The sequence below is a fragment of the Saccopteryx leptura genome, chromosome 1 (assembly GCF_036850995.1).
Source record: "Saccopteryx leptura isolate mSacLep1 chromosome 1, mSacLep1_pri_phased_curated, whole genome shotgun sequence".
NCBI classification, from domain to species: Eukaryota; Metazoa; Chordata; class Mammalia; order Chiroptera; family Emballonuridae; genus Saccopteryx; species Saccopteryx leptura.
In genome coordinates this window covers 355,773,468-355,787,287 of record NC_089503.1, presented here as the reverse complement: position 1 = coordinate 355,787,287, position 13,820 = coordinate 355,773,468, and the positions used below count along the sequence as shown (strand labels likewise).

General features: G+C 38.9%; 1 protein-coding gene across 3 annotated transcripts in view; it reads left to right on the top strand.

The window, feature by feature from the left end:
• The window catches only part of ADGRB3 (adhesion G protein-coupled receptor B3), a 796,575-nt gene that overhangs the window by 342,464 nt on the left and 440,291 nt on the right, over window positions 1-13,820 (top strand). For all 3 annotated transcript variants that reach the window (XM_066359103.1, XM_066359102.1, XM_066359101.1), the window contains 2 exons: window positions 12,718-12,819; window positions 13,213-13,319. In XM_066359103.1, the coding sequence (XP_066215200.1) occupies window positions 12,718-12,819; window positions 13,213-13,319 (209 nt within the window). The remainder of the gene's footprint in view (window positions 1-12,717; window positions 12,820-13,212; window positions 13,320-13,820) is intronic.

The following is a 13,820-nucleotide window of genomic DNA, read 5'->3' as shown; positions in this document are numbered from 1 at the left end:
GTAAGAAAACATCCCATCCTCCTGAAAAGCATGGGTTTTATTGCCTATGGGGGTCTACAGTTTTACAAAATATGTATCACCTAAATTTCATAGGCAAAATCAAGGAAGACTCACAGGGGTCTAAAATAATGAATGTGTATTCCAGATAGTACTATATGTGTCTTATTCAAGCCTGTTGCTATGAAGATAATTATTATGATAATGTGTCTTATCAGATTGCTTATCAGGTAAGACTTTGAGAAAACTCTCACAGCTTCTGCCACCATAGAAACTTAAAAAGCAATTCTTTGTAACCTTCTATTATCTTACCTTGTCCAGTTCAGAAATATTTGACAACATACGATCATTCTCAAACTGAAATAGAAAATTTAAGCAGCTCTTTTCACATTTTTTTGTTTAGCCCCATCTTGTTTTTATAATAAAAATAAACATATTACAGAAACTGTTGAATTATTTTTTAATTAATAAAATCAAAATTAATGCAATTAGTAAAACTCCTTTTCGGATCCAATATTTAGCAACAGAATAAACCTAAATATTAGTCCTTGACAATTCTCTTCCCAGTTACTTCCCTCTTTTTTACATCCTGAGCTGGAAATGACCCTGAGATCCTGCACCGGGCCCCCTTTGGTTGCTGCCTCTCTCTCTTCAACCATCGCCTACGTGAGAAGCACCCACAGATCCGCAGGTTTATGCCAAACTTCTTCCAAATGCCTGACAGACCTTCCCAACTGGGGTCCCAAATCACACTTCATCACCAGGAGATGTTTTTCTGACCACCAAATTGTTCATGTCACCTAACATAATTTCTGCTTCTTACCAGTCCCCGGCTAGCCTTGGGTTGCACCTCCATCAGTCTCCCTCTAGGGGCAGGCTTTCTCTTGCCCTGGCCACCACCTCCTAGCGCAGGAGGGGCAGTGATGCATAAGTAGCCTGGGACATGCGGTCAAAGAAAGTTTGGGTGTGGGCCTCAGTGTCCTCATATATAAAATGGGGAATGTTACAAGGATGAAATGATCAAACACGATAACTAGTTAGAATTATAAATGGCAGTGCAAGTCCTCTTTGTTCCTTTACCCATAGGAGTGCAACAACCACCTTTTCTAATCACTTCCACATGGTTTGATCTGATTTGTCTTCCCAATTCATGGCCTTAGTCATGTGACTCACTTGCTCAGAAAACCTTCGTAGGTTCTTGTCAAGTGCCCAATGTAGTGCATATTGGGATCCCTGGGGTTTTAGTAGCCCCATTTATCCGCTCGTTAGCTTTCCAAGGCCATCATCCTCTATTCATACATGTATATATCTCCTCACTCTGTTGTTTGCACTGTTATTCACCCGGACGCCCTCGGGGTGCCTGCCCTCTCATCTTTACCTGCCGAAATGGGAGCGTCCTGGGAGCTCAGTTTATCAAAAGATGTTTTCTCCCTTAATCACTCTTTTCCCCCCTCAGTTGCATGAGTATTCTTTCTTCTTTGAACTCCTATTACTTGCTTCATGCTTCCTTTATTATATGTTGTTATTATACTGTATTATTATATCTCTAAGCTAGAATTAAAGCTCATTGCAAATGAGTTACCTATTTTCTTCCAGCCAAATCCCCTAACCTGCATTGAACCTAGTTGAATGTAGTAGGTCATTAGATACAGGCTCTTTTGTATGTTTTTATTCTGTATCATAAATGCTCTAACTGGATTAATGAAATCTTTTCCATAAAAGCGTGATTAAACGTTTCCAAATGACTAAGATAGTAATGCCCTACTTTTCATAATCTTTGACTCTTTCAAAATGCTCTTAGTTTTTACTTCATTAGAATTTCAGTGGATATTTTTAACACATACACTATTTTTATTTAGGATAAAAAAAAAATCTGTGGCATGATCCTCCCTTAAGCATAAATCATTGAGATGTTAGAAGTAAGAAAGATATGTAAGTTTGTATAGCAGTTTTCTCAATTTCTCCACATCTCAGCCCAGTCCATTCTTTTAGGCCAGAGCTTTTCACGGCACTCTCAAAGCCACTTGTCAGTCTCAGATTGGTCCCAGCTGTGCCCAAATGGAGGTTCCTAAGGTCGCTGGGCAGTTAGCAAGACGGGGGGGGGGGGGGGGGGGGGCGTTGCCAGTGGCCTTCAGCCTGGAATAGCCTTACAAGTTACCCTAGCGTGCTTCTAAATGTTACTATTTTCTACATGCTGCGTGAACTGGAGAAGGCTATGAAGCACCGTCATTCTCGCCATTCCTAAGATAACATTAAAGGACAAGTAAACAGTTCTCCAGAAAAATACCTCCAGTGAACCCCAACATAAAACTGTCTCATAAAAGCTATGGCGATAGAGTATTTTTCATAATTAAATGTAGACGTCTGTTTTTATTATCATCCGTGTTAACAGATTGGAACTAGAGTGACCTTCTGTGCTAAATGGAAATACAGAATTTAAAAAAAAATAATAAATCAGAATTTTGGGATACATACATATATTCAAAAACATTGTCTAGACTAAGTACTCAAACAGGCAATCGGCATTGCACATTCCTCGCTCATGAATTTAAAGTTCATGCTAATATCCATACTAGAAAAACTTTTCTACAAAATATTTATATATAAATACCTTGTTTACCATACAGCAAATGCCTAGAGGGGTTGTAACAATCTCTGAGATTGGACTAAGAGAGGTTTTTGATTCACACGGGTCCACCACCTCCTCACTGAATAATTTCTCTCTACCTTGATTTTCTCATATTTAAAATGAGGATAATAATTGCATTCACCTCAGAAGGCTGTATGAGAAATTAGATGAATAATAATGTGGAGTTCACTTAGAAAGCACCTAAGTCATAGCGATACATAAACGTTGTTGTTATAATTGTGTCTTTCAGCTTGAGACTGATAAAACCTATTTTGTATATAAGGATGGCGGTTATGAAACACATTCAATAAACACCCTTCCTTTTTGCTCAGAACTTGAGCAGCACCGTGAAAGCTTCTCAAGCAGACTCCACGACTGAAACTGGCGTTGAGAGCCGTGTGAGCGTGAAGACTAGGTCTATCTCATTCACCACGGCATTGCCCAGCTCCGGGGATTCCCGAAACACGAGAGTTAATGACTGGCCAGCAAGTGAAATTGCAATGGGGGGAGGGGGTCATGTGTAGTGCTTCCCTCACCCCTGTATGCCAGCTCACACTTCAGAATCAATTTTTCTTTAATATTGAAATTCTAGGCCTGACCTGTGGTGGCGCAGTGGGATAAAGCGTCGACCTGGAACACTGAGGTCACTGGTTCCAAACCTTGGGCTTGCCTGGTCAAGGCACATATGGGAGTTGATGCTTCCTGCTCCTCCCCCTTCTCTCTCTCTCTGTCTCTCTCTCTCACTCCTCTCGCTCTAAAAAAAAAAAAAAAATCAATAAATAAAATATTTAAAAAAAAAAAAATATTGAAATTCTAGCATAAGAAGTGAAAACTAATTTTTCATATCAAACTGACTTAAGCCCCGTATAATATTTGCTATTTTTAAGAGATGGGAAATCAGTTTGAATAGACAGATTAACAGCTAATCACTAGGAAATTGCTGCCTTGTTTTAAGGGAGCAGGCTAACTACATACTTGCACTTCAAGTACAGTTGTATCATAACAAATGGCTTTTCCTATCTGCGCTCGTGATAGCAAACCCTGGGATTTTTCAGCTGATGCACAGGGTTGCTGTTCCATTTTGCTAAAAACGTAAAAAACAAGAGTCCTTCATATTGCTGCACAATAACAGGTTTTTATTTTGAGCAGAGAGAGTGGCCTGAGCTAATTATGCATTTCCTAATTTACAAAATACACATAGGCAGCATTAAACAGAAAAAAAAAAGTATGCAAATCTCTATCTCTAGCTTCTCTTTCTCTCCTGAGCTTTAGTTCCATACAGCGACCGACTTCTCCACACTACCGAGATTTGCTCTAATATCTCAAACTCCAACGTGTTTTCAGCAGCTGCTTTCCCACATCATGTCCTCCTCCTCTGCTGTCACTCAGTGTCGCACACCAGACATGCTTCCTGGGAACCTGAGCTCCGTCTTTATTCCTCTCTCTTCTCCACCTCCTACACGCAGTGAATGAGCTCAGCCCGTACCACCTACTGACTGGATTTTAAATCCCTGCACTTTACACGGTCACTTCCTGTGATTCCACGCCTTTCCCCAGTTACAGCGTTTAGAGTGTCACAGGCCTCCCTGCCTCTGTCTCACTCGGCTTCAATCCATTCTCCAAACGGCAGGTCCAGCATTCATGACTTCATAATGAATGTCCCTTCCCTTTAAATTCAAAGTCCAGTCTACCTCATCATTTATCATTCTTCTCCCTCCCACCTCCACTCACCCCCAATTCTGTACCCCAGGAATTCTGAGATGGTCCCAGTTTCTTGGATATCTCATGTTGTCCTTGCCCCTGGGTCTTCTCACGCGTAGTTCACTCATTCCCAAGCTACATTCTCCCACTCCTCATTGGCTACCTCCCGTGTACCCTTCACACCTCAGCATGGACACCCTTCTGGAACCCCTCCATGGACATGCTCTCCCCTAAAGTGCTTCTCTCGGGCAGCCAGGACTTCTCAGATCTCAGTGGGCCTTCTCTATTATATTTTCTCCTCTTATAATATCTCTCACTATCTTGGAAGTTGTGAGACCTTGACTATATTCTCATTTATTCCTTTGCCGTGCAGTATTTAACAAGGTGACAGGGACATTATGGGAGCTCAGTAAATATCTGTAGAATGAATGAATTCCCTAAGTGGAACTGAGGAGAGACACTACTGGCAACTTCAGAAAAATAAGATGGAAGAAAATATGTTTTTTTTTTTATTTTGATAATCTAGGCTGTTTTGATTTTGGTATGAGTATAAATAGACCTATTTCCTGAAGTGATTTTTTAAGACTTAATCTTCAAAGTATGCCAGATCACCTTTGATGAAATATTTAAAGCAGCTGTGGGATTTGACATTACTACTAAGAAATTGAAAGTCCTGGACTAATTTGCCACTGTGACTCTATGATTCCCTTTGTCATCTTTCTTATCATTTGTGTACTGTGCTTCTGTCTATGAGAGCCAAAATGAATCTGAGGCTTCCTGAATGTACAGTAGAAAAACACACACACACAAAGTTTGTTGACTTTTCTAGGTTTAGAAATTACTGTGATTTTTTGGGGGGGGAGAGGAGGTAGAGAATCTCTTTGAGGTAGACCATACTGATTGTCACTAGGTAAATGGAATTAATAACTGAGTGCTGTGGTTAGAGAAAGAACTACTGTTGGTTTTGTGAGGTTGTGAATTCTATGAACTATATTTAGTGCTGTGATTGGAAAAAGAACTGTTTAAACAGCTTCCACCTTAACCAGTTAGATCACGTGAGGGGACTCTGAACACAGTCACGTGCACTTTTACCAAATCAGACACACCCTACAAGATCAACTTTTATCAATACTTGGTACCAGAGACACCTATTTTGACTAATTTTTAGGAAAACTGTAGCTGCTAAATGGACCTTCCTATATACCACTAGCCTATTAAACACACATACACAACACACACACTGTCCTTGTTACCAAATCATCCTCATTCTCTGTCATCTTCCATATTGGGGTGATTAAAAAAATATCTTTTGAATGTATTTGGTAATTTTTTGGTTAAAAGTATACGTATAACATGAATAGTTGACTTGTAAGTGACACATGGTCTAGAAGTGAAACAAAATAGAAAAATCATATCTTCATGGTGATCACATTATATCAGGAAGAGGCAGAAAATAATAGTAAGCCGGAAAATAGGTAGAAGTTATAAGGCGACAAGTGTTTTGGAGGACAGTGACGTAAAGAAAGATGTGGGAATGTTTGAGGGATAGTCAGAAAATCCCCAAGAAGGTGAAATGTAATGAAATTCAAGTCAGTAGAGGAATGAGCCAGGTGCAGGTTTGGGAGAAGAAGCAGAGATCCTGGGCAGAAGGAATAAGCACACAAGCTTGGAGGCGGAAGTCTGCTGAGTCCCGGAGCAGCACCAAAGGGCTAGTGTAGCCCAGGGCCGTAGTGTGAGTACGGAGACGGTGGGAATGAGGCAAGGGGTCCTATTGTAAGCCCTCGTGAGGGAGGCTAGACTAATCACTCAGTATTGTACTTCCATGAAAAAAAGACATTTTATTTTTTCCCTAAGCAGTGTACCTTGAAAAAAAAAATCAATCACTGACCTATATTTTCTAAGCACACAGTTAAGTTACTACTTCTGCCCACCTTAATTTTGAACTACTTACCAGATTCAGCTGCAGGCCTAGTAAACATTTCACCCTATTGGCCCACTTATGCCATCTAGTGGTTTATGCTTGTAATTACCAGATATTCTGACCACACAGTTAACTGTGGGGGAGGGGTACTGCCCAGAGAAGTGCTTTCAGAATAACAATAGGTGTGAAAAGCTTTCTGAAACCACTATGGGAAATAAGTCAGGGGTGCAAATTGCTTCTTCATTGGTTTATGTCAAGACTAAGTAAAAAATAATGAATGCTATATAGCAAGAAGTTTTATGAAATGTATTTTATATTTAATCAACGGAACTAAGGAAAATTTGAGTTTGAATATTGAAAACTGAAAAAAAAAGACAAGTTAAGTGAACATGAAAGATTACAAATGAAGAGAACATGAGGAAGATACTGAACAGGAGTTTAGATGTATAGATGAAGCAAAAATAATCCAGTATAATAGTAATATATTAGATTAATGATTTCTGTCTTTTAAAACAGACTAATTGTTTTATATAGCACTCAATTATGTAATAAACTATGTATGATATATTTTGTGAGTTTTAACATGTATTCTAAATCTCCTTTCTTAAATATTTTATAGTAGTTTTGGTTGACTTTTACAGAAAACACAGTTATCTATTACAGTGTTGTCTAGCACTGTAGTTATTAAGATTTAAATTTACAGTAGTTAAAGGTAAATGAAATGTAAAATTCAGTTCTCAGTCCTACTAGCCACATTTCAGCCATTCAAGAGCCCCTTGGTAGGGGCTAGCACATTGAACAGTGAAGAGAGCATTTCCATCACTGCGGAAAGGCCCACTGCACAGTGACCGTCTATTATATTCTTTCCTCAGTAAAAGTGATTGATTTAGCAAATGTGTTTTGAACACCTACTCTATGCTAGACACCATGAAAGTTCATTACAATGGATTAAAAAGAAATAAAGTAAAATATGATTAGTCTCCTAAAGGGCAAAATTTGAAATTTGGGGAGTTTCACACACATAAACAAAGCATTTAATCCAATAGTTTTAATCCATTGTGTAAAGATCTATAATACTTGTATAATGGCTAAGCTATTAAGGGAGAATTCCTAGATAATATTACAATTTAAAATGTGTTTTAAAGATAAATAGGAATTTTACAAAAAATAAAAATAAAAAAAACAGGAAGAGGATAGAGTATTTTAAGTAGAGGATACAGCTTTTGCCAAGTCAGGGAAGTGTGAATTGGTGTGGAATATTTAAAAGATGACAGTTAGTTCCGTGTGGCTGATGCACAAGAGAATCAATATGAACCTAACTGAAATGCTAGGTTAGGGCTGACCAGAAGGGCCTTTTTCATCACACTGAACCTAGTTGTGTTTATCCTGTCAGGACTAAAGAACCATGGAAAGGATTTAACTAGCAAGTATGGGATTAAACTTCATTTTGGAGAGTACTCTGTTCCTTTTTTTCTTTCTTTTTTTTCTTTTAGTGAGACAGAGAGAGAGAGAGAGAGAGAAAGACAGACAGGAAGGGAGAGTGATGAAAAGCAACAACTTGTAGTTGTGGAACTTCAGTTGTTCATTAATTGCTTTCTTATACATGCCTTGATCTGGGAGGATGGGGAGTGACAGCTGAGCCAGTGACCCCTTGCTCAAGCCAGCAACCATGAGGTCATGTCTATGATCCCATGCTCAAGCTGGACAAGCCTGTGCTCAAGCCAGCGACCTCAGGGTTTTGCACCTGGGTCCTCAGTGTCCCGGGTCGATGCTCTATCCACTGCCCCACCACCTACCTGCTCAGGCAAGAGTATTTTGTTGATGTGGCATGAAAACTAGATTAAAGGGGGAAAATGCTGGAGAATAGTATCTCTTTATATTCATCTCTTCAACTCAAAAAGCAGACATTATCCTTGTCCTCTTTGGCCCCCATTTTTCATATCACTTAGTTTATCTTGTGTCCACCTACTTGTTTTCATCTGTAGTCCAAACATCCTACCTAAGGCTGTTAATCCTAATCCGGAGGGACCCGAAACATTGAAGACTCAAACAAAGTCCAACGATTACACACCAAATCTTTATTGTCTAGCTTGGCCAAGCGGCAGCAACTCCAACAGGAATCTGGAGAGCACGCTGCCCTTTGTTCTGCTTAGTTTTTATAGTTTTGTAAGTGGGAAGTACAGAAGCAAAAATTGTAATTAGGAGCCCCTTACCACTTATTGGTTATAGTCATATGCCCTTTAACATGATAGGACCATGTTCAATTTGCAAGCCATACATCCTTTTGGAGAAAACAAAATTTACAAATCAACACATTGGTAGAAAGATGTCTCTTTACATATTAAAAGGCTTTCCTATATTATCTAGTGTTTATCTGCTATCTCTCTGTCTAGAGTCACATGTGTTAACCACACGCATTTATATAGGAGAGGTAGTTTCTGTGGGGGCAAATGGCTCATTGCTATAAGAAAAGGTTTATTTTGGCTTTTCTCTTCTTGCACCTGGCTAGCCATTCACCCCTTTCCCCACAGGTGTGGTGGAATGTCTGGGGATCCATGTTTTCCTCCCCTTTGCATTTACAATACAATGCCAATCACACAGAACAGAGACTATTCTCACAATTTCTCTGCATACCTTAACCCAAGTTAATAAAATGTTCTCCAAGCCTCTTAAAATATTAATATTAATTCTGTAGCTTTTGGTACTTTACAACACCTGCGGGTGAAGTGGCTCAGTGGCTCCTCAAAGGCCACCATCATTTCAGGGACAAAGCATTACATTGGCCTTCTCAGTAGACTTACCCTACCTACGGCTCTCCCATCTCCCATATCCACAGAAGGCAAAATACTCTTCTTAAAATTAAAAATCAACTCTTGCCAATGGCTGTTTGGAAGCTTTTGGTGGCTATCTCTGAGGCCTTTCAGGTGCTAATGTTGGCCTCTTTCTCCAGCCCCTCGGTTACTCCACACTCATTCCTTCTAGCTCTGCTGGCCTGGGTGTCCCAAGCTCTTCTCTGCTTCCAGGCCATTGCACATACTGCTGCCTCCTCCTGGAGTGGAGTACTTACTGCACCTCACACAGCCAGTCTCAACTAATTATCACTTCTTTAAAGAAACTTTCTTTAGTCCTTCAGTGTGATATTGAAACAGCACCCTGTTCTGTTTGCAGTGCTTATCATAATTATACTCAAGCAATGGTGTGTTTGGTTGACTTCTGCCTCCCCCCAGTAACTGAAAGTTTCAAGAGGCAGAGAATGCTTCTTTCAGACACCATTTTTTCTCCTAGAACAGAGCAAATGGTAAGTAAATAATGAAGGAACCAATGAGTTTGTTCCCCTAATTCAAATGGGACAGGATGAATGCCTGGGAAAGCTTTAGAGGTAGAATCCTGGTAGATTAAGAGAAAGAGAAGATTGAGAAGCTAATGGTTTTAGCTTTGGATACAAGATTGGAGGTGTCATTAACAACATTAGGAAATACAAGGAATGACCCTGGCCAGTTTGCTCAATGGCAGAGCATCTACCCAGCTTGTGGAAGTTCTGGGTTTGATTTCTGGGCAGGACACACAGGAAAAGCAACCATCTGCTTCTCCTTCCCTCCTCCTCTCTCTCTTCCTGTCTCTCTGTTCCTATCTGTCCCGCTCTCTGTTTCTCTTTGTCTCTGTCCCCCAAAAAAAGAAACAAAAAAGAAAGCTTGACCTCAACGCAACAAGTAAGAGTGTAGCATCAGAAGTCAACTGACCACATTCTAATTGTGACTACATTTACTAACTTTTTCCTCTTTCCCACCATTTCCCCATTATTGGCATTAATCTGGATGCCATCTAGCATCATAGCAGTGACTTCTCCACCACTATGTCATCTCTGGGGTTTGCCTTTTCTCCTTCTCTCAGGAGATATTTCTCTGGGCTCCGTGATCACCTGGCAGGAGACTGGATGGGGCAGCAAGGCCAAGAGCATTCTGCTCTTCATGGGTGGGTGACAGACACAGTGGGGGAAGGAGCTCCCAGCATGCTAACCTCGGAGGGCAGTGTGAAGTTGGGTGGTTGCTGACTCTTGATTGATGATAGCTGTTTCGTCCCTTAATCCATTTCTCTGTTCCTCTGTTCTTATGATATTAGAGGACAGAGTTCTGCACAGAGACTGTCTCTACCCTCACTGTCTCTACCCTTTTTTGTGATGGGTTTTATTGTTATGATTTTATGTTTTTGATATGATGACTCCACTTCAATTCAGCACCACCAAGCCCAGGACAGACTCAATGGCAAATTCAGCTCTTGGTCCCTGGAAGGGGCCCCCTAATCTCAGCCCTCCTGTAAATGCTTGTGTTCTGATGGGGGGTGGGGTGGGGCTCCTCCTCTCACCCAGTTGTTCTCTGCTACCTTTAGTTTTTCTGAGAATCCAGCATGTAATAAAAAGGACATTTGGAACCTGAAGAGAAAAATTAATTCACTTCTCTGTGCCTATTTTCCTTTCTGGTAAATGGGGTGAAGGGTCTCTACCTTGTAAGGTTGCTAGACAAGGTTAAGTGAAACCAGGTAAATAAAACTCTTAATGATGGATCAAGATTATTACTATTATTTTTTAAGATGTTGAACAAATACACACACACACACATATACATATATAATTTATTTTTATTGACTTACTATTATTAGTAAGGAAAATTGACTTACTATTAGTAATATGTTTGAAATTATCTAAGGAAAGCATTTTACATAAAGGAAAGATAAGAAATGAATGGTTCAGTGAAAGGCAGGGCATGATAGGAGGAAGAACTGAGAGAGAAAATCTTAGTGAGACCCTAAAGAAAGGATTTTCAAGGAGAAGGATGAAGTCGATAATTAAAGTGCTTCTGAGAAAGACTGGCGAGTAGTGACGAAGATGAATGCATTAGATTTGGCTGTTAGGAGATCTCTGATGGGGTGAAGAGATGTATAAATGGGGTTGGTGATGGTTGAATCAGTTGCTAAACCATCCACCAAGCAAAGAATCCATAAGTTGGAAAGATTTGCCTATATGTTTCAATGAGAACCTAGTTTGAGAAAATATATGTATTGACTCAGTGTGAGGGAGATTATCTTCAATAATTTAATCTAGCTATCTTCAATAATTTAATCCAGTCTGCTGAGACCTCCGTCAGCTCTGTCACCTTAGACAAGCCTCTTCTCATTGGGTCTTGGTATTCTCATCTGTAAAGAAGAAGGAGATGAAATATGTGGTTTTTGCTGTCGCTTTCAGTGCTAAATGGCCACATATTTAAACCACTATCTTAGGTAATTATAAAGAAAATATTATTGCAATATTGTAATGTTTCAAATTGTATTTCTCTCCTACTAATAACTATTATGAATACTGAGTTCATAAATTCTGAAGTTGAATTACTATCAGTAGAATTATGATTAGTATGGATTAAATAGTATATTATCTGCAAAAAAGAAAATTTTCCTCCGGAAGTCACACTCCTGTACATATTAGGTACTTACTATTTTTAGGTCTTTATTTCTTTACTAAATATATTTACTATATAACCATATATTCATTTATTCAATTTTGAACAACTTCTGTGAGCCAGACACAGCATTAGGTGCAAGATACAAAGAGGAGCAGACAGCAAGACCCCAGGGTAGTCGTGAAGACAAACGTGACCATATAAGAGGCGTTACTGTGTGAAAAGCACAACAGTGGGAAGGAACTAATGTGTTTTTTCATCTGGGAAAAAGGTGTTATGTTTAACACAATATAGATAGAGCTTGTTCTTTAAGGAATTCTTTTAACTTTCCATTAAAATAGTTCTGCTATACATCTGTTGTTGTTAGTTCCTTTAAGTATCTTTTGCTTCGGTAATTAAGTTGAGCTTTTGAAAATAATAAGGCCAAAAGATCAAATCAGTTTATTTTTATATGATGCAGTATAATTGCCATTATCGCCCTGTAAGAAGAATTAAAATGTTATATATTTTTGCCTTTTCAATTTTACTCTTAATATTTAGAGTTAATACTTGTGATATGGCTTTTAGTTTATTGGAAATTATTTTATTATATAACGTTCCAAAACATTATAGATATCAGAATGTTTTTTAATTTTTATGCTTGAATGAAATCTTTGACAAATCCAAATGACTTCTTTTAAAAGCCCATATAGTACGCACTTTCAAAAGTACATTTTTGTGGAGATTTTGTAGATAATAAAGTGAAACCTGGTATTTTTTTTGTTTGTTTATGGATACATCTCTAACATTTCAATGAACAATCACTTTAAAGAAAATGACAGAGCTCTACAGTTAGAGAGATGCATTTGAAGACTGTCTATTGCCAATATTTAAAAAATAAAATAAACATTCTTTCTCCCTTCCGGTCTGTCTGTCCCTATCTGTCCCTCTCTCTGACTCTCTCTCTCTATCTCTGTCAAAAAAGTAAAATAAAATAAAATAAACATGCTGAATTCAAATTCCTCTGTTTTAAATTGCAGCACCTTATGAAATATGCCCAGAGGATTATCTGATGTCCATGGTGTGGAAGCGGACTCCAGCAGGCGACTTGGCATTCAATCAGTGCCCACTGAATGCCACAGGTAAAGTAGGATGACCTCTCCCCCCCCCCCCCCCGCCCTGCAAAACCAAATGATGCTGGCCATCCAAACAGCATGCTATGTTTGCTTAGGAAGATACGCTTTTTCCTATGTCCCTAAATAAATTTGACCAGTAAGCAATTAATGAGACAATTTTAGTGAAGTGCTTCATAAAAGTAGCCAGTGAAGAGACCTAGAAAATATTGCTGATGCAGTGAATTCTCAACGTTTACTGATATACATTAAGAAAAAAAAAATTAAACTAACAATTTTATATGCATGCTTTTAAAGCCAGAAAATGTACAAAGAACCCAGTTTTTTAGTCTGCCTCTCAGTTATGCGACGCCTTCCAGCATCCCCTTGATAAAGCTTCTCTCTGTTCTTTGTGACATGCAGGCACCACTAGCAGACGCTGCTCTCTCAGTCTTCATGGAGTGGCCTTCTGGGAACAGCCGAGCTTTGCAAGATGCATATCAAATGAGTACAGACACTTGCAGCATTCAGTAGGTGCAAAGCCAGCTTTAGTACTTGCTCTGTTTATTTTTGCTAATGATCACTGTGTGAGAATTTAACCTTCTGTTGTACAATTAAATCAGTACAAAAAAAAAATCTCTGAAAAAATGCCTCAAGGAAAAAGGGGCATGATAGAAAGCTAATTTTTATGTCAGTGCTAAAGTGTTTGGTTCTTAGGGTACGGGTTTTCATGGCGCTTGCTGTTTAAGTGAAAGAATTCCTTGTCTACTAGGTGAAAAGCCTTAGGAAAATCTGTTAATTCGGTTTTATCTCTAATAGTAAAACTGTCTATCATGATTGGCACAAATCTGAGTAAATAAAATTTATTTCAAAATACCTTACAGTTTTAAATTACGTTCCTTAACATTTCGTAGTTAAGGATTGATAAAGCTGTGTCATTTGGGTATCAAATTTCTCACTGCATTTGACATCAAGATATGAACAAAATCAATGTGATTGCACCAGAGAAAATCAATCACTTGCACAGGATT